The sequence below is a fragment of the Lepidothrix coronata genome, unplaced genomic scaffold, assembly GCF_001604755.1.
Source record: "Lepidothrix coronata isolate B3197 unplaced genomic scaffold, Lepidothrix_coronata-1.0 Scaffold194, whole genome shotgun sequence".
Taxonomy (NCBI): domain Eukaryota; kingdom Metazoa; phylum Chordata; class Aves; order Passeriformes; family Pipridae; genus Lepidothrix; species Lepidothrix coronata.
Genome location: NW_016690374.1, coordinates 320,521 through 346,911, shown reverse-complemented (window position 1 = coordinate 346,911; position 26,391 = coordinate 320,521). Strand labels below are relative to the sequence as shown.

The 26,391-nt window shown below is 37.2% G+C and overlaps 1 protein-coding gene across 3 annotated transcripts in view; it reads right to left on the bottom strand.

Moving 5' to 3' along the window:
* Nucleotides 1–1,853: 1,853 nt before the first annotated feature.
* XPO4 (exportin 4) overlaps nucleotides 1,854–26,391 on the bottom strand; it is an 82,100-nt gene continuing 57,562 nt past the window's right edge. For all 3 annotated transcript variants that reach the window (XM_017831664.1, XM_017831666.1, XM_017831665.1), the window contains exons 13-23: nucleotides 25,586–25,763; nucleotides 23,674–23,833; nucleotides 21,847–22,016; nucleotides 20,727–20,901; nucleotides 19,334–19,627; nucleotides 18,255–18,435; nucleotides 16,605–16,723; nucleotides 15,587–15,717; nucleotides 14,663–14,780; nucleotides 13,313–13,405; nucleotides 1,854–10,094 (exon numbers count right to left, since the gene is read on the bottom strand). In XM_017831664.1, the coding sequence (XP_017687153.1) occupies nucleotides 9,897–10,094; nucleotides 13,313–13,405; nucleotides 14,663–14,780; nucleotides 15,587–15,717; nucleotides 16,605–16,723; nucleotides 18,255–18,435; nucleotides 19,334–19,627; nucleotides 20,727–20,901; nucleotides 21,847–22,016; nucleotides 23,674–23,833; nucleotides 25,586–25,763 (1,817 nt within the window). In that variant the 3' untranslated portion in view covers nucleotides 1,854–9,896. The remainder of the gene's footprint in view (nucleotides 10,095–13,312; nucleotides 13,406–14,662; nucleotides 14,781–15,586; nucleotides 15,718–16,604; nucleotides 16,724–18,254; nucleotides 18,436–19,333; nucleotides 19,628–20,726; nucleotides 20,902–21,846; nucleotides 22,017–23,673; nucleotides 23,834–25,585; nucleotides 25,764–26,391) is intronic.

The following is a 26,391-nucleotide window of genomic DNA, read 5'->3' as shown; positions in this document are numbered from 1 at the left end:
TGCAGTTTAGATACTACAGAGAAATGACACTTAAAAGTATTTCCTGTTTCATGTGTATTTGTAGCACATTTTATGTGAAAAGTGTTTTGTACAGGACTGAAAATGAAAAGATAAAGGAAACTGGGATGGCACATACTCTCAGTCCAGATTTCACAGAGCAACAGTCTACCCCTGACAAGTGATTCCTCCTCACCCGAAGAGTTACAGAGATCATGTAAGGGCACATGGCTGTGGGGGGGCTTGAGGGGTAGGCGGGGCAACACTATTTAAGTTTTGATACCAGACACTACTTGGCAGCAAACAGACATCTCAAGACCTTGCTTGAATCCTGTTACAAGGCAGTTCTAGAAGGAAAGCTTGGAAGGAGCTCGAGTGACCCTGCAGGAAACAAAAGAGGTTCTCTTGCAATACATTTTCTTTGGGATGTGAAGACAAACCAACCACAAACATGGGAGCACCTGTAAAGTGCACCCTGCAATAACTTTCTTATTAGTAATTGGGTTTTATTTTTCCTAATCTTTTTTTGCAGGAAGATGTTTCTAGTTAAGCTGTCGCCCCTTATCCTTTCACTGACAAAGTCATGTCACACAGCAGTGACACCAGTGTCCTTAAGATGAACCTGATGACATACACCACTGCCTCTTCACTAATAAATTTGCTGTATCAGAAAGTTTTTTAAAAACACAGCAAGAGCAACTAGTTACTTACAAGGTTTTTGTGTTTTGATGTTTATTATTTTTACTCTAGTTTTTCTCAAGTAATGAAATTCTATACATTTCTTCCTCTTGCTATAGGCACTAGCCATAGCCATATGAAAAAGTACAATTAGTTTTAATTAATATGAAAATAGATTATTAAATTCTAATTGTAGAACCTCTTCTGCTCCCATTAAGCCTAAAATAATTATTAGCTTCCCCCGCCCCCAAAAAAACTCAACAGTTTTAGGGCTGGCAAGCCAATTGCACGTTGATTTGGAAGGCAGCCAAGCAGGCAATGCTTTACAACCATAAAAGGATTACTTCTAGTTAATGTCAACAGAACATGGATGATGGAAAATAACAGAAGTGGAAATATTCTACTTGCAGAACAACCTGCAACAGCTCACCTTTGTAAGCGAAGCTTGCTGTGCTTTGTCCTTCAACACTGAGCTGTTCTCCTACAAATGCAGAATCAAAGGTGCACTGGAGCCCCATGGGGTAGCTGTGCAGGCCAGGTGCATCACAGCTTCCTGAGACCTTGGGGCACATGGGAGGACAGACTGTTAGTCAGCCTCTTAAAAGCTTGCAGTCGCTACATGAATTCAAGTACAGTAGTGAGTTTCCATCCTCAAACAGTTCACGGACTCGCAATTCTTTCTCTATGGGGATGCAAGTCTTAGAAACATGACAGTGATACATGATCCCTGTGACTTCTATTTTGCCTGGTTTTGTGGAACCCTTGGAAGCAATTCAGGGGCCACAAAGAGGGCTAAATCTTCAGATTGAAAAATGCTCTATTTAAGTCACTCTTTCGCATCTAGTACTGACATTTTAAATGGATTTTAGAAATGTTTAAAAGAACCCCCAAACCAACAACCCTGAAACAGAATTACCAGCATCTATACCTTTGTACATTTTCGTATCCCCATCGATTTTACCATTGCTCCTGATTTATGCAGTTGTCTCAAAAAATGTCCTGAGATATACAGTAACATACAACCTTTATGGAATTTTCTGGAATTGTCTCAAAAAATGTCCTGAGATATACAGTAACATACAACCTTTATGGAATTTTCTGGCCCCAAAGCCTTCTTATGGTTGTTTTTGATTTTTCCCCCAAAAGATGTAATCACTGCCATCACAAGAAGCAGGAAGGAAAATATATAAAATATATTTAGCAAAACCAGTAAAATTAAAGTGGAACAGAAAATGCAGTCAAGTAGCAAACATGTACAGCAGCAGATTTTACAGTTTTTCCTGCACATACCTCTGCACTTATTTCATACACACTTTTTAAGGAGAAGAAAGAAAATAGAAATCAGATAGTGTTGAGAAAGAAAACATTTTTTTCCTGAACACTAAGTGGGGTTTATTACTGCTTTTTGCTTTTGAAACTTCAATTCAGACTATATATATCTCTAAGAAAAATAAGAGGACACCCTTTTCTCTGTCCCTAAAGCAAAATTACAGTCCTCATTTTACAGACTATACTGGTATCTTAAATAGTTACACTCACAGGATCTAGATATTATCTGGCCATCTAAAGGGATGCATTTACAAATGCAAACATTTTAATCAAGATACAAAACAGGTATCCGATTTTTCCAGCTTTCCTGAGGCTGAGCGAATTGTTTAAATACATGTGCGCTTATCAAAATCCATGGTACAGTACATTTTAACAGTAGTTTGTTAAGAAATCGTGAAAGTGCATAACAGCCTAAAAGCAGGCAAAAAAGTACTTCAGAAGAACAGTCTTTCCTAAAAGTGGCAGAAGAATATAAGCCTTCCCCAAAGTAGTGTTGACCTTGTGTGAGGACATCAGTGATCTTCCTAAAGACTCCACAGTGTGGTGGTGGGGTTTGGGCCTCATTTTTTTTTTTTTTTCCGAGTTACAACAATCATTTGAATGAACGAAAGACCATTACCAGTACCGCTGCAGTTCCAAAATTAAAGCAAATGTGCTGACAACTTGTTAAATTGAGTTACGAGTGAGGCTTTCACATCAATACTTGTGTTGGAGTCTAGCGATGACTTTCATTCAGTAAACACCAAACACAGCAACTGGAAGCAGTTTGAATATGCCACAAATCTAAACTGCAGCATCCAAAACAATAAGTTAAAGCAAATCAAACATACATGTCTTTACAATCATGAACAGTAGGCCAGACACAGAAGGAAAGAAAAAAGGAAGTACATGACACTCACAGCTTTGCTCTACTCTCACTTGCAAAGGCACCAGCATGTCAGAAAAATCAAATGTGATACCATCTAATAGATGTTAAGGTGAAAACAGCTGTTCCATAAGATTCAAATATAGAAAAGAGAAAAACTAGTAATGAATTACGTTCACAGTCGGTAACTTCAGCGTTCTCTTTGGAGATGCAGATTTGTCTGGAACGTCTTCCAAAATAAAGAGGCATGTATTATTTAATTAACAAAACTTACACTGATAATATTGCATTTCATTTCACAAAATTCCAAAATAGCACTTTCTCTTTTCCCCAACCGTGTTGATGGAACGGCAGGCTTTTATTAATCCTATCAAGATGTTATGGGTTACAAAGTTACGGGATAACACTTGTATTATCAATTTCTTTTTCTTCTTGTAGAGTAGCTTGATTTGTTTTTCTTTCTCCAGATAACGTTGCAAAGTTTTTAATTTCTTCTCCTCCTCCTTCCCTCTTCCAGTTCATGTATGACCTCCTCCTCAGCTGACGGGCCAGACAAATTCCACTTGGAGGGTTGAGCTTTCCTACATTTCTGCTTGTAAGACATGGCAAACCACTGAAGGAAAAAACCCACCACAACTCCACCACTCACAACTGAAGCAAAAAAGTTTCATAAAGGCAAAACTGATGGAGTTTTGTACACTTAGACAGACAAGTCTGAATGAAGGCTTTGTACCCAAATCATTCAAGTTTATTCCAGACCTTGTATTTAAGGTAAATCAGAATAGTTCCATTTTCTACATGAAAGGCTGCTTAGTTATGCTGCTGTTAGTCTTACCAGCTGCTTTAAGGAATTTCCTCAAAATTACCTTAAATGTTTCCATCCTTCACCAAAATGTTCACTAAACTAAACCATGCCAATATAAATATATAACTGCAGTAATTTTACTTCTGAAACCAGTAAAATTCTAGTGCTACATATAGCCAAGATACATAGCAAGCTGTCACCACCATACCTGTCGCATAGTTTTACTTTCAGGATTTGTGAAGCTTTTTTTTTTTTTTTAAAAGATGTGGGTGCATGGAAGTAAGAAGGGAGCAATAGAAAATAACTGTAGTTTATAGCACATTAGGAACTGCTGCCTGTAACTGAACTTTTCTGATATCCATGAAGTAACATACTGTTGATGTCCCTTACATGGAAAACATTTCCGTGCCAGATATCATCAGAAACAGTTTAGATGAAATACACACACAAAATTAAAGACCCAGAAATCATTCCTTCTGGGTAGACAAATACCACCAATATAGTGACCTGAAAGGTCACTGTTAAAAATTTTTTTTGGAAGATGGGGGAAGATTAATTTGATTATATATTTATTCATGGCCATTTCTGGTAATTGCAGTGCAGTGTGAGATACTCCTGTTGTACCCCTAATCACATATTTTTTCTGTTGATGGACAAACTCATGCCTTAAGTGCCGATGCAGGTTAAAGTTACCCCATCAACTTTTAACCTAATTACTGTGCATTCACTGTAGTCATAGAGCAAAATGTGTAGCCCAAGGTTTCATAATGTTCCTATTTTTGTTTCTACCATAAGGAGTTATAACAACTTCTATTTCAGGGATTCAACACAGATGAGATTTTAGAAAAATATTAAACAAGAATACACACAAATCACACATGGCCAAAACAAAATAATAAAAGTCTTTAGTGGAAAACAATTTGATCCTTCTCCTGCTTATGGATCTTAAAAATACACAAAGTGATCATTTCAAAATTGAAAAATCAGTTGTGATAAGGCTTGATTACACAGCCATTTCCCAAGTCTTATTGCAATAAATTGTGAAATACTTCTATGCAACTTCATATCTTCAACTGTACAGGTAAAACAAAACTTGAAATCAACTAGCACTTCAATCCCTGTGTTTTTAATATATAAACTCAACACAGTACTGAATGATACATTCAAAATATTTACACACTTGACCAACAGCAGTACTAGCATTTATTGCCTTAAAACTGCATGTTCACTGCATGGAGGTTCCTTATTTTGCACAAATGGAACAAATAAAAGAGGATAATATGTTTTTTCATAATTATAAATTCTAGAATGGTTCAGTGGGAGATTGAAACATGCTGGGGAATGCTACTAGAAAGGTTTTTATCAATTTCAAGTATCAAGCTGTAACAGATTGGAAAATCATATGGGTAGTATCTTTCTACTGAGGTTGGAGTGGTCATCCAAATCCACTTTAGAATGGCTCAAAAGGACAGGAAAAGCAGGATAGGGAAAGGGAAGGAATGAAAAAACAGAATCAATTTCAATCCACTGAGGAAAAGGGAAAGCCAGGGATATCTCAGTTGCTAGGGCCCCAAGAAATCTCATATTGAAAAAAGTGTTTTATAAGAGAGCTGAGAGCTTAAGGCCCTAGAGCAAAACACACTTCATGATTTGCTTCATGATCAGTGCCAGAAAGCATTAATCTAATTTGCTGTAAAAAGGGCACAATCTACTCATATTAAATGCAAATTTACGGGGTGGGAGGAGGGGGGGGCAGAGATGGCTCCTTAAATTTAGTTGTTATCATTAGGCTTTGGTTATACTGAGAGACTGGAACAGACATGGTAGAAATGAATGGTGTTTGTTCCTTGCAGAAAAGTATAAAAAAACCAAGACCAAACCAAACAAAAAACCCTACCACAAGCAGCACTTGTCACAAGTAGAGGCACCAAAGCCTGAATAAATCAACAACTGTCCTCTCCCTGTGTAGACCAGAACTGAGGCACACTGGTGGGGAATCTCACCTTATTGAAGAAGAAGCCACTATTTCAATCAGCTGTAATTGAAATAATGACAATTTACAACAAGCATTCCTGTACTGCAGTAGATCAGTCCTGGGGAATACTGCACCACTGCTGCCTCTCCTGGGCTTTATCATTATGAAAATCTGTTCTCATTACAGTAAATCTTACACCTCACAAACTAAAGTATATAATATTTACATAGCATCTCAGATCCTCAAAGGATTTTACAGGCATAAACTAATCCTCACAACATCCCTGTGAGGTAGGCAGATGTTAATGCTATTTCAACAACACAGTTCTAGCTACTTGCCAATGGCCACAGAGGATCCAGCGGAAAAACTTATTAGAAAATTAGAGGAGCCTGGCTCCTACTCCTGCGCTTATATTCATCAAGCTACTTCCATTAAAAAAAACCAACAAACACTCCTTCTTATGTAATTACTTAACCAAAACTGAAGTTACTTGAAGTGTTTTACAAGAGAAATGCTGCAATTCGTACTTTTAATAGTTTTACAGACCACAAATTAGAATTTGCTTTCCCTTTTAAAGAATTTTATATTTTAAATGGACAACTGACTGCTCTGAGCAAGCTTATTTTCTTGAACTACATGGCCTAGACATAAAGGGATTTGCCCAGATAAACACTGGGGCTTTAGTGAGCACTATGCACTATGAAAGAGATGACTCCAGTTCAAACCCCCCTCTTTCAACCAGTAGGATTTGGACATGCTGAGAAAACAAGTTTCTTTTTCCTGAGAAAAAAGGTGAGCTCTTTACCACTAAACAGTGAAACACAAACCTCTGGGCAAAAAGTAGCAGATTCTGGCAGTGATTCAATGAAGGTAATTAAGGCATAAATGCATGTGAAAGTGGAGTTTTCATGTGGAAGTAGCAGTCCACTTCTGCCTGTCCATATGCATCTGTGCTTTCTAGGTCTTGAATTTTATGATTGAACTCTATGGTCGTGCTTGTCAACATCGAAAATGCTATGCTGAACAACAGAAAATTATTAAGCCAGCATTAGAACTATTACAATGGGAAGGAGATAGCAAAATGGGAAAGCTACTTGACTTTTAGCTCTCAGAATGAAAACACTGGATCAATAATCTGTTTTAGCAAGAGAAGTCCAGACAAATATATTAGTTACAATTGTATCATGCAGCATTTATAATTCGGTTTGAGTTGCCTTTTTTCCTTCAAGAAACAGGTGCATTTTTAGAACCATTATTCACTTTGCACAGTGAATGGAAAATCAATGCAGTGATGCTGTAAAACTTTCAGAACACTTTATGGAGCCAGCTCTCAGTGTTCATTAAAAATGGTCTATGACTCTTTCCTGTGGACCTCAGTGAACTTCCACATCCCGATTTATAGCAATTGGATGTGTAGAAGATCACTGAAGGACTTCTTTTTTTTTTCTTTTTCTTTTATTAGGGATATAGAAGCCAAATAGTTCAGATAGAAGCAGCCACCAAACCAGCAGGAGTATGAATGAATAAAACCTATTCCCAATTTCACTGATGTCACTGAGCAGAGACATCTTAGAATGTGCTCTAAAAGAAACACAAAATGGCATGGAAAGATCCCTGCTGAATATATGAGAATGTAAGAAAAATTAAGAAACAGGGAAGTATAACATTTAAGCAGGAAAATTACAAAAACACCCCAAACCCTTACTAGGACAGCTTCCCTTTAACATAAAATATTATTCTTAAATGAAGGGAAAAGGAAATTCTTAAATAACCTTCAAAACTAGTCTTTGAAAAGTAGGTATTCATACTTAAGCAAGACTTGATACTCAGAAGATGCTATGTGTCTCTGATTGTTACAACACAATGGGCCTGATTAGAACAATAATGGGTATGCACATTACTTTGTCCTGAATATGAACTCAATTTGTGCTCCAATTCTTCAATTACAATATGCAAGAGGATTTCAAAATTTTTAAGTTAATAAATATTTTTAAATAGCGAGTCAGCTTTAAGATTTATGAAACAATAGTGACAGAGCTAGGTATGAAAGAAATTAGTGAAATCAGTTATTCAGTCAGATCCAAACAAATTGAAAGTATTTGCTATGATGTCTTTGAAGACTTTGGTCAAGGTATTTGACATTGAGCACATCATAACAAACTAGCAGCTCCTACTGCTGCTTATGTTCCCAGGCTTCAGTGCCCTTCATCTGGAAAAAACGAGGTTTCAGAACCACTGCCCCATCCAATGTACAAACTCAGAAAAACTCCAGAAGCAGTTTCAAAAACATAGCAAATCCCAGACAACTAAAAAAAAAAAAATCAGCCAGCACAACAGTTTGAAACAGAAGGATCTGCCAAGATCATTATCTTTTGTGCAAGCGCACAGTCGAGAAATCCTTTAAAGAAATGCATTAGAGTTTCAAGAAAAAATTGAGAGCAATACTCCTGTTCTAAAATGCTATGCAAATATCTTAGAAATAAAATACTTGCTGCGAAGGTACATTATTATCTAACAAGTTTTATGGTCACTTTGTAATGTGTAAATCTGCCCTTGCTTAGTTTTCACATCAATTAAAAGAGAAAAGTATAATAAAAAGATGGCATTTTTGGCCTTGTGGATCCATGCTTGAGACACATATGAATTTAACTTAAGGAAAAAAAAAAGCCTTAGAGCCTTAGATCACTTATAGCACAGTATTAGAGATTTGTGTCTTTTAAAAATTCTGGCTATTGTGACTAATTTTGAGATGAATAGCTGAAGAATGCCACAGAATTGCAAACATGAACGTTACACATTGCCATATAAAGATGTATTACCGTACATTTTATATAAATTTAAAAAACACATAGGAAATATTCAACAGCATAATCTAGCAGAGATCTTAAACAGAAGGGCCCACTTCTTCCTCCATGTATTTCCACAAAAATAATTTTACTAGACATGCAGCATTTGTGTTTGCTTCAGTTTTCTCTGGCTCATGACAGGAGAAAAGCAGGCCTTGCTTTCATACTCATGTGCAGCTCTGCCTTGTTGGTTCCCTATAATCAGGGCACTATATTCTGCTATTCTAATAGCTAAAGTGCTGATACAAAAAACCAAGCAAGAGCAGAGCAGCTGGGAGGGCTCTGCAGAAGTGGAGCTAGATTCAGCAAAACTAAAAATCTCCCACACCAGTATACATCCCCAATTACCTTTCCCTGCTGGAGTCAAACAAACACAAACCTTGAGTAAAAGGGTCTGATGCCCCTGTGCTAGCATAATTGTTTTAGCTAATGCCCCAACTTTACAAAGTTTGCCGGTAATTCACACCTTTTGGGTTGTTATTGCTTAAGCAAACAGTTCAGTGTAGAAATACATTGCAGTGTCGTGCAACCCCTTAAGAATCAAAACAGATACTGAAAGTAAAATTACACACGAACCTTGCATTAGACACTCATTCCAAAATGACACATCATCATGAAAGGCTGCAACATGTACACAGCAGCTCAGTGCCAACGTCCCAAACCAACTCTGAAGAGTCAAATCTTGCCTTAAATCTTGCCTTATATTTCTTACCTAAAGTATATGAGCTTTTTTCTTCTTTTAAATTAAGGCAATGAAATGGCTACAGTTCCTAAAGTTCATTTTAGGGGAACAAAAATATACACCTTTTTTTCTTTGAACTTTAGGCAGCAGAACATAATGTAAAAACATGCATTGCATTAAACATGCAATGTTGGGTTGATGTAGAAAAACAGAACTGAACACAAGTTAAAATGCCATTTGGTTTTTCTTCCCCATTGGAACACAAACTCAAAGAGAAGAAAAATAAAGCTTAAAATCAGCTAAACTGTTTAGAGCTTTACATGTATCTACATCACACTCTAACATGATTTTGGGTAGAAAAGAAATCTGTATGTTTATATGACCACTCATATTTTAAACCAGTGCAGGGGGAAAGGCACTGCATTTATTTTTCCTTGTGCCCATATCTGTTTGCACATATATGGAAAAAAATTAAATTCAAATTTTCTGTTCATTCTCTCCCACACATAAGTATGACAGATTGCAGCTAACACATAATAGCAGAAGCTGATTCAAAGTTGACCTCTCCTATTCCACTGTGTTATGTTCAAACTTCCAGGCTCTCTAGAATCTGAGATGGCTGCAAAGAACCCAGAGACAGGTACAAGATTTAGTCAGCATTCAGCATTTCTCAGTGCATTTCGCAGAAAGGGTCTAAATTAGGCATAGAGTTTTGTTGTTTATTTTACACAGAGAAGTCCACCAACATTTGCCATAAATTCTTCTAAACTCTTTAAGAAGGCCATCTTCTGCTTACGGTCCAGTGTAGGAGGAGTGCTGCTTGCAGTAAGTTTGTTGAAGGCATCTGCTAACCGCTGGTAAATTACTGGATCTTGCTGAGTTGATAGCAATGTTTCAACTAGCTCTGAATATTCAGCCTGTTAAATAAACATAAAAAAAAAAAAGATATAGTATATACAACTTCTCTCATCAAGACAAGATCCAGAATAAAAGTTGTGACAGAAAACTATCAATACTTCTCCACCTGTTAGCCAGTTTCACTGACTACTGTACCAGCAGCAACTATGGACCCCACAGCCTTTCACCTACCTCCAAACCAGATAAAGTCCTTTATCCAGGCTGGGTATTTTTGTAAGGCTAAAGAAGTCTTCAAAGCTAGGTACAGTGCTTTGCAGCACAGAGTAAGATGACAATTTCAGGCACACACTCAAAGGGCCTTCTGGCTCTTTCTTAGCATAGGTTTATTCCTGCAAACTGGACTGTTCTTTTTTCATGCCTGTCTTGTGTTTGGTGTGCCATACCAACCATCTCCTCCCACAGGTTCTCCATTTTCTAGGGTCCCCTCTCTGGGATAGAGAGGTTAGAATCCTTTCTAAGAGCTTCCTACTTACTGTCATACTTACTTGGACAGAAATAGACGACAAAGAAACATGTCAAACATGACTAGAAGGACACTGCCAAGGGGCACACAAAACTGGAGCGATTCCAAAGTGACTGAGATCTGGGAGCATGGGTGAAGGACACAGGAGCCAGAATGGCGTTCCTTTCAATTCTGCCAGTGAGGGGTTGGGTGGAGGTAGACACAACATGAATTTGCCACCTGTGGGTGATATCATAGGATCTTTTTGTCTTACATGATCACGAGTCCCTCTTTGAGGGATAAGGTTGCTAGCAAGAGAGAGGATCCCTAGGACAAAGCGGCTTAGGAACATCTTTGCCAAAGGCTTGCCAACCTGGCAGGAAGGGCTTTAAAGAGTATGTTGGGGGATGGTGGTAACAGCTTGCAGATAAGTGAGAAGACAGAGACCAAGAGTATTAAGAACACAAAGAAGTGTGATGGGTTTAATGGTGCTCATTGGGAAGTATTAAACATGATAAAAGGAGGCCAGTCTCAAATGTCTGTGTAGCAATACATTCAGCTTTGGAAAGAGGGAGCTAGAGCTCCAAGTGCAGGTACAGAGCTGCAACATCACTGCAGGCACTGAGATGTGGTGGGACAGGTGGCATGACTGAAGTGTTCGAAGAGACGGAGACTCTTTACAGAAGAAGACGACAGAAGCTTGCCACTTCTGTGAAAGGACAGCTCAAATTAAGGATGCTCTTCTACAGACAGGGCAACAATCTAGTTGAGTGCTTATGAATGATGATCAGAGGAGAGGTGACAAAGATGACATCATGGTGGGATCTTGCTACAAATCCCTAGTGGCTTTTAGTGGACTGAGTCATCTTCAAGCAACTTGAGGAAGTTTCCAGATCAGACTTAGAAGAGATTATCTCTCTGACATTTGCTCAAAAAGCAGATGGGCTACCAGCCAAGTACAGAACCTGGACATCATGAGAGCAGATTTCACCTTATTCAAGAGACTGGTGGGTGGTATCCTGTGGGAGTGAGCTCTGGAAACAAAAATCTCAGGAGAGCTGACAGGTCTTTAAGGACAACCTCTTCCAAGCACAAGAATGGCCTGTCCAGATACTGAAGAAAGCAATATAAACATGTAAGGACACCGACTCAGCTAAGCAGGGAATTCATGACTGAACTGCAGTGCAAGGACAATACATGCAGGGACAGCTACAAAGGAGGAAAGTAGAAACATTGTCTGGATAGGAACAATGACAAAAATGAAGTTCATCTAAAGCTCAATTTAGCAAGGGACATCAAAGACAACAAAAGCAGCTTTTACCAGTACTTTAACAGTAAAAGAAGGAATACAGAAAATGTGGGTTCTGCTGCTGAATGGGAACAGCTGGTTTAATGATAGTAGACAAAAGGTAGGGATGAACGAATCAATGCTTTATTTGCCTTGGTCTTCACTGACAGGTTTTTCCAGACCTTTGTGACTAGAGACAGGGTTCAAGGAGGAGAGGAACTATCCATAGTAAAGAGGATCAACCCAGTAATCTCTTGAGAATCTTGATGCATACAAGCTCATGAGACCTGAGAGAATCTATCCAAGGGTTCAGAAAGCTTGCTCACATCATTACAAGGCTGCTCTCTATCATCTTAGAATGACTGAGAAAATGATGAAGTACTCCTGGAAGCTATCTCTGGGCATGTGAAAGAGAAAAGGATTGAGAACAGCCAGTGTGGATTTACCAGTGATAAATCATGCTTTACCAAAGTGTCTTCTGTGACAGAATGACTAGATCTGTGGATAAGCACAGAGCAGTGGATGCCTGATGTTAGCAAGTCTTTAGCAGTCACACACAACATCCTTGTAACTAAGATGGGATTTTCTTGTCTAAATGGGTGGGCTACTACATGGGTGAAAACACACCTCTATCATCAGCCTATAAAGGCTTGCGATTAATGGCTCATACTCCACCTGAAAGATGGTTACAAGTAGCATTCAGAGCTCTCATCTGGACTTCGTCCCTTTAAGTGTTTTAGTCAGTGACCTGGATGAGGAGAGGAAATTCACTCTCCTCAAGTCTGAGATGAAATCCAACTGAGGAATGCAGCCAGTACGTTCAAGGGCAGGACTGACATTCAGTGCCACCTACTCAGGCTGGAGGAATGAGCTGAGGGGAAACTCACAAAACTCAACAAGGACACATGCAAAGTCCTGCAGCTGAAACAGACTAACCGCCTGCAACAATAGGGATGGGAACTGACAGGCTGGGGAGCAGTTCTGCTGGAAGAAGGGCCTGAAGGCCCTGGGGCAGCAGGCTAAGCAAGTCAGCTGTGTGTCCTGTCAGCAGTGAACACTAACTGCATACTGGGCTGTATTTACTGTTTGTCTTTAAACTGCACTTGTTAGATTAGATGTGGAATACTGTGTCTAGTTTCGGGCTCCTTAAGGATATTGATGAACTTGAATGAATCCAGTGGTGGGTCAACAAGTCTGTCTGGCAGGTGCTAAAAGCATATTATATGGATAATCAAGCACTTGACTAATGGGCCACTTAAAAAGGCTTTGAAATATCCATCTTGGAGGTTTTCAAAACACAGCTGGAGAAAGTCCTGAGCAACTTGATCTGAATTAAACGTTGACTCCACTTTGAGCAAGAAGTTGGACTACAGACGTGAGGGTTCCCCCTTCCAACCCAACTGATTCTATGATTTACCAGGCACACAGTAATTAACTACTCTCCTTTAACAAATTACTTCTTTTCAGGGTGTGTCTAAATGCCATACCTGATGCAAACACACTAATGTGTAGAATGCTTCACCTGCTGCAGTTGTCATTTCTGTATTGTGCTTCTGAAGTACCAGCATATCAAAAACCATCTGAAATCACAAAACAGAAGTAGTTACAGAAGTGTAAACTTAACTTTCTACTTTATCAACATATGCTGCTGAAAGTCATCTTCACTTCTGGTAATAATAATGAACATGTACTTACAAGCATCCAAGGTTGCTGTTTGCTTTGTTGCCCCCTCCCCCCTTTTTTTTTTTTTAAATTGAGGTACCAGTAATTTGGAAGCCAAGTTCTTTTAGAAGTTAAGTCTTGGCTTAACACCTTACATTCATATCTTAAAGCACTGAAACCTTTTGTTGTTTTATATCAACTGTTCTTCAGAAAGAAATGGCACCTCTTGTATTTTTCTCCAAAAGCTGCAGATATGCCAGAGAAATAATGAAAAAAGCCATTGCTCTTCCAGAATAAAACATGGAACTTTTTCCTCAAGTTTTGGAGACTCACAGAAAGTCAAATAGGGGACAGATTAATAAAAGCAGTATTATAATTTTAAGTGGAAATTTAGAAATAAGGCACGAAGCTATGTTAACTTAGAAGATACATAAAGACAAAATTATTCAAGAGTTTCCCATTCTCTCAGCTTGGCTGATGCATCCTTTTAATAGCAATCCCCAGAAGTTCCAATATCAGTTTCATAAGAAAAGACTTCTAAAGCGAAGAACAATGTGTTTTAACTGAAGTCTATACAAAAATCAGACGACAAGCACACAAATTCCACAATTACTTTGTTGCTAATTAGTAGGAACCTGACTGCTACCAGGTCACTCCAAAATTCGGTTCAACTGGATGGTCCTAAAAGGAAAGTACTAAATGTGATATTAAGAAAATGCATAATTTATTAGATACACTGAATAAATATCAGCATTTTCTTTCTAGTTCTCAACTATGAACTTTTTGGTCTTTTGTTTTAGTGCTCTACTCAGTCTCCAGTTCACACAAGTCTGGTAGCTTTCTTTTCACAGTAGACATAACTGCTAAAATTGTTAATCAGTTCTAGAGCTCACATGTGGAGCATTGGTAAATATAAATTGCATTCTGAGAAGCTCAGGTCTTTCGTTTATTGGCATTAAGGGATTGCTTCCCTTTACGCCTCCATCCTCCTTTGTACTCTAGTCCAATATCTTCAGTTCTTCATGCCCTCTTTCTTATTAAACTGCCTTTTTTTTTTTTTTTTTAAGTAATAGGCTGTTTCTTACTATATGTGTGATCCTGATTAATCTGGATTTCATCACTGTCTGGCCTCTGGATTCAAAAAACCAAAGTAACAGGAAACACAGATGCCTTACCTTAAGAAAGTGCCTTGTTGCTAGAAAAAGAGTTGAATCTGTTTCTTGTGCTTTTGCACACTGTTCTGCTAATGGTGTTACAGCCTCCAGACAGAGCTGGCAAACCTCTGAGCTCATTCTGATAATGGGCATTAAAGAATCAAAGCCAGATTTCAATTAGATTGTGAAAAAATTACCCAGGTGTGACAGAAATAGAAAATGTTTTAAATGCTTGTATGTTCCAAGGTTTCTTTTCACTATAAAGCTGTCGATAAAAAAAAATTAAATAAAAAGAAACCCAAACAAACAAACAACTAGAAAAAGAGGAGGAAGAAGAATTCAACTTCATTGCCTTCTTTTATTAGCTACAGGCCCTAAGGTAACATAACCCTCTCTGACATAACATTTTCAGAAAGAGTCCCTTATGGTCAAGCTCATCTGTTTCTGACACGTGCCACAGATTAGAGAAAATGGTACTCTCATTATGAGAGGGAGAGCCCATTGGCACCCTGACAGGAAATGCTCTGGAGCCAGCCCAGTAGAACAGCAGCAATGTTTTACATTACCAGCTGAGAAACTAATTCAGGAATGGCTTTGGGATACCAGCTGAAGGCTTATGAAGTTACACACTATGAAATGAAGTAATGGAGCAGGCAGGAATGGCTGCCAGAAAAAACTTACATGCTAAACTACTTAAAGGCTGCCCCCAAGCACAAGTCAGAGGCAATTCAGCTAATACGAGAATCTCTAATAGACACTACAGTGAAACTGTCAATCCCCAGAGAGCAGAGTAAGAGTCAGTTATCAATATACAATTATAGATACAGATACTGATAGAAAAGGAAAAACAAAAAAAATTAAAAAATGAGATTTTTTAACACGTTCTTACAGTTGCTTATAGCAACTTAGATTTTTTAAAACACTCCCAAATTCTATAAAGGATACGATGACATCCCTAACTCCAGCGAGTACATTAGGCTCTTAAAGAGGTCTTCTGGAAGTTGTGGAATTTTCTCAGGGAATATTTCACAGATGAAAGTGATTAATTTGTAATATTGATTACACAGGGATGGAAACTGTCAAAAGAAAAACATGGTATTTTTAGATTTAATCATATAATTATTCTGGCATAGTGTTCAACTGTACAAAGAGACAGGACTGATGCTCTGCACTGAAGAAGAAAAGACAATTTTAGGAAGCAACTTCAGTCATTAGAATGGCTACAACTTTATTAGCAAACACTGCGGTACAATAAAAAAAGATTGTTAAAGCTAAACAGTTGATGGTGAGGGTCTGGTATCTGCTCTACACAAATTCTAAGAGTTTTACTTCAGACATTAACAAATGTAGTTCTGTGGGGTAAAACCCTTGTGAGCATTTGGAGCACAATAGAGGGGCTTCCAGGGTACATCCTTTGACTTGTTTCATCTAAAATGGACACAGCCCTCTCGCTCAGCAAGTGTACTGGATGAGAAGGCATGTAAGGAGGGGACAACTGGGATGCACAGAAGTCTTCCCCTCATTCAAAGTAAAATATTAACAAAGTGCACCCCATAAAATGCTGTCGTCCCATTGTTTACTGTTCTACTAACAAGCTGCTGATGTTGACAATATGAAAGCCATTTGTATTGTAAAAATAAAGAGTTACTTTTAATTAATATCACTGTTTATGCTTCCCATCACATTTCTGACACTATCACAAAAAGGATTCCGTGAGCCACATCTCAGGTTTGGCTGTGGATCTGCTCACTCGCTTTTAGAAGACAAAAGTTTTGTTTAGAACCTTCAAATATACATCTTCTCAGCTTATAATATTTTCAAACAATATCTAGAACTATGTAACAGTTATTTACATTTATAAAGCCTCAACTTATGGAGGTAGAATGCATATAGGAATGAATTCTGGGAACTCATTACTATAAAGCTTTCATATTCTAGCAGCTCTGTGTAAAAACATACTTACCTTCAGCAGATCTTGGGACATTAGAGGCAGAACTAGATTAACCCCATATAAGACAACATCTGCTGCTGATACAGATCTATTTGTAGCTTGCCCAGGCTCATGTCCTCTAAATACTTCGTCTACAGAAAAGACAAAAACTATTTTGTGTAAAAGGAGGATTAAACATATTGAAGGAAGAGTCCTATTTCTTTATAGTAAAGACATTTTTAAAAATAGGACTATTCCCCTCTCTCTGAACAAAAACATGAGGCACTGTATTAAAATAGAAACTTAGTGAGTGGAAGCTGTCACATCACTCTATATTTATTCACTAGGACTAAGCATTTCATAATCACTTGTACCAGATGGCATGCTAAACTAGAACGCTTCAGATACTCTGAGGGCTCCCTCCCATTACAGAACATTGCATTTGTTTCTAGTGATAGCTGCTTCGTGCCTTCACACAGACAGTTAATACAAATTATTAATTTGTATTACTGCATTTTTATACAATATATGTGTGTACATATATTATATTTACATATGTTTTAATATCTTTTATAAACAGAAGGAGAAAAAGAATAGGAGAGTTAATACAGAAAATTCTGTAGTTTGGATGTTGCCAAGTTTTCTCCAGTTACAGGCAAGACCTACGTTTCCCATCAGCTGGCAGTGACCTTCCTGCATTGAGTCAGCAGCAGTATGCAGACAACTTGCAAAACATTTGATCTCTGGGTATTACATTTAGGTTTTATTCACATTACTTAGTTTTGTGGTAAGTATTTTACAGTGTTTTCCACACAATTAACATCCAGATCTCAAAGAGAATACGTTACATAGCGCTGGGTTGTCCATTCAACGGACAAAGTCTAAATCTAGTTCTGTATTTGTGTTGTGCATGCAGGGTGAAAAAATAGAACGAAATAGCACTGAATTTTGGAGCACAAGGTTCTCTCTTTTAAGATGTACCTCAGAAAAGCAATGAACAACATCAAAACATGCCTGGTATCAAACTGAATCTGCCTATGTTCTTTTCTGTACAAGATGTATAGGATACAGTGAGATCTGAACTATGCAAATGTGGTTTCACTTATTCAGAAGCGATGCACAACAGCTAAGTTAGAACTGGCAGATGATATTCAGGAGAACTGCAATTTTAAGTGGCAAATACACGTAAAAAAGTAACAGGTTGTGATACAAAAAGGCACCCTTAATTACAGCCACAAACCATAAAACACCTTCTGTGAAAGAGGAAACAGAAGACCCTCAAACATGATGGAATTTTAATGATCTCAACAGTTCACAAAAGTTGAATCCTATACTAAGAAGACAATCCACCTGCCCTCTTGCACTAATTTACTACTCCAACTTCGCTATGGGCTTTTAGTTATAAAACTGCTGCTACTACATGTTCAGACTTGCAACATTCAAATTTCAAGCTGTTTCATATATGCCCTATTTATTTTATAAGAGCAATAACATTTTCAGATGCCAGAATACTAGGGAAAGTCCTTCCTTTGCTACTGGCACATTAAATAGTAATTTCCATATCCTGATCTAGTCAAGCCTAAACTTCAGTTTTCACTTTACGTGGATTGAACACATTTCCCACAATGGTTCTTTCAGTTTAGAACACAAGTTGTGGTTTAGCAATTACCAGTTCCTTAATACCTGTATCACTGAAATCTATGAATTCTTTTGATAGAAGATTAGTGAGAAGCTCCATAATAAGAAGGAGATCCTGGTACTGGTCTTCTTCTGCTGTAACATCTATCCGTTGTCGACCTAAATTATTCTTAGAATACACCTGGAGCAGAGTTAGGCAGGCCTCATACAAGTTCATGGCTTTGGCCTATAAAACAATGTTACATAGTAAGAAAACTTCCATATGCTAAAAGTGACACACTTTGTTTTAAGATGGCATTACTTGGTAGACAATTCTTCAAGATTTTAATTTCAATATATGACCACTTTTTGTAACAATTGCACACAAAATCATCAAGGAAGCAGCCACCTTAAACAGTCAGAACACTATTGATTGAAACAGCAGAACATTACTTTCATCGATTTCTCAATCTTAACAAAAAAACCAGATGAGTGGCTTAGGACAGGATGACACATCTCACCACTCTCACAAACTAGATTACCAACAAAATCCCTTGGGGACACACTTCAGCTACAGAAGTTTCAAGCCACACTACACTGTGCATATCCAGTTTGGAATAGGTTGGAACTCTTCTAGATGCAATAGCAAAATTAGCCAATGGTGCAAAGATGTAAGCGTACTGCACTGACTCAAAATTTATTTTAACTGTTAACTTCTTGGTATTACTATTAATGCCTTGTCTAGGACCAAAGCACTGTCTCTTTGATATACATTTGTCACAGTGCTGCAATTCTCCTAGACCAGACTTTCGAAAAGTTTGATGCAGTTAGAAAAAAGTACTCAGCATTGTCCTCTTCTGCCACCTATGCATAGAGTTACACTAGTGATAAATTGTGCTTAAATTTATTGGTATACGAACAGTCTAAATATCCTGCTTTTAATCTTTGCAAGCGTATGTTTTAAAACAAAGGAATTCCTTAACAGATGTGAACACATATTCTTTCTTTCTCTATACAAAAATCACCACACCTTATTTTGTTTAAGGAATAGCACTGTATGCACACACACACACACACACACACAAACAACACACACACACACAAACACTCTTCTCCCTCCTTCTTCCCCTTCTGGCTGTATTTACCTCTCCAAGATAGCAAATTTGTTTATGTGCAACTTCAACAAAGACTTCTATTATGAGATTAACAGTCTCTGGTGTGTTTTTGTATACTTCCATTAATCCAATGCAATTATTAAGGAAGTCCATTAGGAAATTGAAGAGAATTGCTACGTTATCAATCTGGGTAGCCTCAGCAATGCCACAGAGTGCTTCTAATGTAGCAGTGATTTCCTGTTTCACTTCTTCCTCCTGACAGATCTGCTGAAAGTTTTCTTGGTTTATCACATTCAAGAATCGCTGCTGAAGTGGCTGAAGAACCTTGAAATTTTTTAGAAAAGAAGCATTAAGATATGCATACTACCATATGAGATGTAAGGTTCAAGTAATTTGGCAAGCTCATGAGTTGCTTTTGGCATGGCAGTACAAGAATCAATCACTTCCAGTTTCCAATGGCTCAGTTATGCTATTGTCTGCCACATTAACATAAGCTGAAGTGGTACTGATTAGTGCTTCTCATTATCCATCATTACTTGCCCACAGGTTCCAAAATGGCACCTCCATAAGTATTTTAGGTTATTTTGTAGTGTTTAAACCAATGACAGTGACCTTCTCTGGTTCACACTACTTGGTTCTCTTCCAAATGCAGTATTAGGGGGAAAAATTGCTAACAATGAAAGCATTAGGATTAACGTTCACAGTTATTGTTGCCATATTATGATTCTAAATAGCGCAATCACTTTTGTCATCAGCTGTGTTTAGAAACAATTTAAAAACTTCCATAAAAATAATTGTTTTTTTCTAATTACTTCCAGTGCATTATAGTCGTACCTTAAATCACTAATTTCATATCTCTGCTAATAAAGGCCTGGTTTTCTCAGAAGGTCAATGCTTTACAAACTCCTCTGGTGCTTCCTGATCACATTTCAGCTACTTTCTTGCACCAACCTTTCTGGTAGTAAATATCAGAGCTTCAATGGAGCCAGGGCACAAAGAGCTGGTCACGGCTCTTCGTTATGTTCCACGTTAGCTTTTTACTTACTGTCATTATCATTAAGTGAATAACTAAATGATTCATAACACCAACAAATTAAAATAGAAGAAGAAATGGTGCAGTTCAAGGAAAATTATTGTATCTTTTATAATAATCTCATTTAAGCATATTGTTATCCCATTTGCTTTGCAAAGCTTCAAGTTAATTATTAGAGGTTTCTGTTTAGGTGGAGATGTTTTAGATACAATTTAGATACAAGACATATGACTACTGACCTTCAAAAAGAAAATAAGTTTTAAAATTAGTGAGATATTAAAAATAAAAATATGCTGTATCAGTCGACTTTGTGCCACCATAAAATTCCCTAAACTAACTTGTTGTACTGCTTGCTAAGATGGAGGTAATAAAAGCATCAAAACAGCTTACCTCTGTCCAGTATTGTTGCTTTGTTTCTGTATCCATATGAGCAAAACCTCCTAAAACTAAAGCTTTCATTAGTGTTCTCTGCACAGAACTGGACAAATAGTGAAGAGGAGGGCTTCGCCTTGCAAACTGTTTAGCTAAATTCCACCAGTTTTCACACTGAATGACTAAGTTTGCCCTAAAAGAGGGAAAAACAATTTAAATAAGGATTTCACAAAATTATATGAATAGAGCACATCGGGTTGCTAGCAGTTGTCAGAAGTTTGTTAGGTTTTTTGAAAAAAATTCCTTTATTCTAAGGCTAAATTGCCTTTTGATTTTCATCTTACTAATGCCGCAGCTCTAAGATTTCTGAAGCATATACTCTGAAAATAGATCAATTCATATGGGAGAAAAGCAGGGAAGTGCTTTAGTTTTATGCACATATACACACACAGAGTTAATGGACATATTGCATGGATTAAAAGCTTAGTCTCATTATGTCATAATAAAATAAGCAGTTTATTCCAAAACTGGCTCCTGTGGGTTTTAAATTTTTTTTAAAAGAAAATTCCTCAAGCATTTAAAATCCTCAAGCTTCAGAACAGTCTTTCATCAGACTGTGAATGTATGATTGCATGTAATTTCAGAGAATTAAAACATTCATGAATTTCCTGCTTCACAGTATGCAATACCAAAAAAAACTTTCTGTAATTTGTCTGAATCCATGAAATCCTGGATTTAAAAAAAAAAATTTATATGTTTAAAAAACACATTTTATACCGGCTTAGCCAATATCTGAACTCTTAATCAACAAAAATTAACAACACAAAAATCCTTGCAATAGGAGGGGAGACCAGGAGAATTTTCCTTTCTCACTTTAAGAGTGAGGCACAAAGGTAAGGTAAGTAAAGTACATGTCTAAACAATAATAAAAATTTGGTGATGTTTTGTCAAATACAGGTCTCACTCCTCACTTTGTTAGACAAGTTTGTTGGGGTTTTTCTCAGTTATAGTATGTTACTAAAGTAATTTGACTTACAGAAACATAAATATGAAGTGCCCTGTATCTGGATTACTTTGGCCAAAAAACTTTAAAGGAAGCAAAAGAAATTTTTTGACTTCCAGAGGTATAGCAACTTACCGCTCTCTCCTTTCCACTAATGTTACTAGCAGTTGTACAGTATCATTTGCAAGGTCCTGCTCTGAACTCCACACTGCCAGGTTACTGATCACTTTTTCTAAAAGGTAACCCACAATCCACTGGGAACCCTCTGTATCAGCACCAAATGCTGTACTAAATGGCAGACTTATCTATAAGAAAAGCATTAAAATGAGTGAGTTTTACAGAAGCCAGAAGCCCAAAGTGTATGGTAATCATTGTCAGCAAATTCTTTTCAGGCTGTCACTTCCTTCCTACTTAAATTACACAAATGTTACATAGACAAAGGCAAAGAATACCTGTAATAGAAAAGTCTTTGCCAAATTTATTTTGCAATTTTAAGCACAACACTTAAAACAAAAAAAAAGTTTCTACCTCATTACAAAACCCGGTTTGAGTATCTCTAGCTTTTAAGGCCAAAGAAAGTTCAAAAGCTTTAATAATCAAAAGAAAGATCCCAAAATCACCTCCTGGAAGAGTTTTCATGAATTTAAGACAAAATTCCTCAAAATTCAGCAGTTAAAATTATTAGAAATAAATCTAGCTCTTGATCTAGATCAAATCTTTTAAAAATCTATTTTCAACTGAATTTTTCTGCATCTGCTTTCTGCAGATCGTTCCTTTAATCTACACATCTTTTAGGAAAGATGTCACACTATGGTCCTGGCACATTAAAATATGGTTCCTTGAAATTGCCTGTTCTCCTGTCTTTAAAAAAAAGTTTCTCAAGAGTGAAATCCAAAGACTTCTTTAATAATTGTGCAGGGGCTTTCTGTCAGCACAACCACTAGCACTTCTAACTTTAAAACTCATGATATATACATGACTGAGCATAAGGTTTAAATAGAGGTTTCAATCACTTCCATATGTCAACACAAACTAAACGTGTGCATTTCCTAGATACTTTGTTTTGTTTCTTCACATCATTTTTCACATGTATCCTAACATGCTCTCCAATTCTTCCCCAGCTGGCACCTTTACAAATTCTTAGCTGTGCTCTATGTAAAAGCTAAACAGTACTAATCCAAATATCTTCAAGTCTATGGTATACCTATTTTTGTTAAGGAGGGGCCTCCTGAAGCATTAGTATTCTTAGTTGCTTGAACAGTGGAAATAAAGGGGAGGAGGAGGAGGCGGCTTCCTTCTTGAAAAGTTAGAGCCAATAGGACCTCCTCAAGACAAGTGGCCTCTGTGAGCCAGCTGGATTACAGTTAGTTCGATAAGCAAAATCAGGATCAAATTCTAATCATGATTAGTGCTGTCCAAACATGATAAGAGGTTGCCCTTTACAAAGAATGTACCCTTGAAATCATGGTATATTCAATGAGAACGAGGACAGGAGAGAAAGTAGCATGACATTAGCTAATGTATACTACTTTGTGATGGTGTTAAATATCTCAATCATCATCAGGTTACTCATTAAATCATCCATCAAGGGCAACCCCTGTATTAGAGATGAAATGTAAGATGGACAGTCAGAAGTAGCCTATAAAATTACTGCAGTCAGTGAGTTTCACCCACTGTGTGGCCTGAGAGCATTGTTATTCTGCTATGGTGATGGCTACCAAAAAAAAATAAATTCTCAAATTTGCAGCAAAATGCGCAAGAAGAGTCCCCTCACAACTTATATATTTCTAATTAACAAATGGAAGAAACCATCAAATTTCGAATTCCAAAATAAACCACAACATATTTAACACTAAAAATGCTTTAGCATTGCACTGTTAAATAGTTACACTGACATCTGCATTCACAGGATAATATTATTGCTAATACTCACCAATTAATTCATAAAAGTTACATCCTTACCTGATCATACAACTTTTCATCTACTAGGAGGTAAGTCTTTGCCCAGCGCTTGAGGAACCACACAATATCTTTGCCCATCTGGGGGCTCAGGAGGTGTGTGAGATTTGCCCTTATTGCTCTAGATTCTACTTCTGACACTCTTAAAATAGCAGATAACAACCTGCGGATTTAAAATACAATGAGGATGCTGAGACTGGTTTTTGGAGAAGGAAAGCAACTAACAAACTCTTCCATTTTTCACCAAATACAACAGGAGATCAGGATAACACAAAGTAGTTCAACTCTAATCAGGTAAAAAGCACCTGAATTTATTGTTTGTTGAATGCAAGGAGAGAGGGAGGGAGAGAGACAGGATAGACTGGCAAATATCCTCCAAAAAATCATAATTGTGCTTTAAAAGGTGAACTTTGACATCAAAATTACTCCAACAAAGAATCCTCACAAGCATTGTGACAAATGGACTACTACTTGGAGCGCTTGAAAAGCTTTTTTGAAAAGCTGCTTCTCCCATCCTTGCACAAGAAAGTTTACTGACCAAATCAGTTCTAATTATGTAGCTTTCACAGTGTGACGCATACTAAAAAACAAATACAAAAGTGACTACTTATTTGTCTCTCGTTTATTGCTGCAGAAAAACAGTCTGAAATAGCAGAACATCAGGTGATCACGTTAATAAATTCAGCCTATAAAATGACATTAAATATTAGTTTTTTTAGTATGTCAATTAAGTTGTATAAGAATGTGATAGTGCACAAGAAATTTAGGAGTTGAGAGTGGCCTGTATCTTGAAGATATTTCAGACCTGTTGACAGAGATCCTCAAATCTCTCCTTATTTATACCTAACTTTATTTCCATCACCACTGAAACACTGCATCAAGAAATCCTGTTCAGTGACCACTTTTTGAAGCAGCCAACAGTATCAGTGAGCAGTATTCAAGGTTCTAAACATTAGGCACATACATCATTGCTAATGAAGATTCATTTTTTCTAGCTTCTTCCCAGAAGAAGACTTTTAAATAGACAACAACTAATCTTGGGTGAAGAATATTCTATGTCAATTAAGAGTTGAACGAAATCTTCTGAAGTGTGCGGATTCAAATTAAGGAGTTCTTTGTGGGCATCAGCCTTCTTGTAAAATGGAAGGGAAATCTCTCCTGCTTCTTTCATAGGCTAACAGTGATATGTGTACATAACTGACAAAAATTCCTCCTGCTCCAAGGATCAATTCTTCTGCTACTGCCAAGCTTGGGCAGTAACTCATATTCACAGCAGACAAGCTCACTGATGCTCTGGAAAGCATTAGCTTAAGATGCACATGTGCTGCATGAATTTTAGAGTATATATTATCAACTTTTTTTACTTAAATAATTTTAGGGAGTTTCTGTAATAGATAGATCAAAGAGGAATTTTCAGTAGAGATATAAAAAAAAAAAATCTCTATTTATTTCCAAGATTTTGGCTCATGTCCTCTGTTAAGACTATTAGGTATTAGGTCCATCTAGTCACTTCAGCGTTCTCATCTTGACTCAGTGTTATCTGTTTTGATGCCTTACTCTCATTTTTCTTTTCAGTCCTTCCCTGGATCACCTTGACTTGAAATATCATCTATATTTACCCTACCTTTCCTTATCCTAGAAAAAACCCCAATCAACCAAACAAAAAAACCACTTCATCCTTTCCATCTTTTCTTAATGCTCTTTTACAGCATTACCTTAATATGACTGTTATAAAACCATTCCTCTAAATTATTTGCCCTTACTTTAATAGTAGTTAAAAACGACATTTCTTTTTCAATGCTCAGTTTTTCAGTATTGCTTCTTTACTTTTCGCATTCACAGAAGTCCACTCACATTCTCATTTCTTCTCTTAAAAAGCATTTAACAAACTTAACAGCACAAGATGCATCCTTACCTAATTACAGAATCAGTTCTGTTGTACCCTGGGATGGAAGAGGCCTTTTCTCCTGGAGATCCCAGAATCTGAAGTGTTGTATTGATGTCAACCTCAGCTGAATGTTTAATGGAATATTCCATTACTTCTGGAGGTATTAGCGGAGTCTCTCCCTGAGTATCATTAGCCAAGAGGTAGCCTTACATTAAAAAAGAAAGAGTGATCACAACCTTCTACCCTAGGTTAACTTACAGCTTTCTGACTAGAGAATCCATTGCCTTAACTGCAAACATCATACCAGAATCAAATGTTTGTACAACCTGACTAACATTGCTTAAATACAAAGGCATTAACTTTAGAATCCTTAAAGCATTTCAGCAGACAAAAACCTAAAGCGACAAGAAGAAACCACCAATTTAAAAAACAATTTAAAAAGAGGTAAGTTTTGCTTCATGTAAAAGTGCTACAGTCAATTCAACTATCTGGGAAAGGGACACCCCAAACCAACATTTTGATGTAATTTTTTTCTTGTTACGTGATAAAAAAAGCCTTGATTTTACAGCTTTCCCACTGAGTCCATTTCACTTGGGACTTCTGTTTTCCTAACATTTCAAATCTGTCAGAGGTTTTAAGACATCAAATATATATCCTATAATACAGTTTTTCTTGCACAGCAACTGCAGATCAGGTGAAGCATGGGATTCTATACAATACTCTGGTATCCAGATAGTATTAATTCCAGCTTTAGTTGAGTTTTCAATGTCTGATCCCATAGCTATCTGTGAGCTACCAATATAAACTCCATTCCACAGTATTACAAAATTATA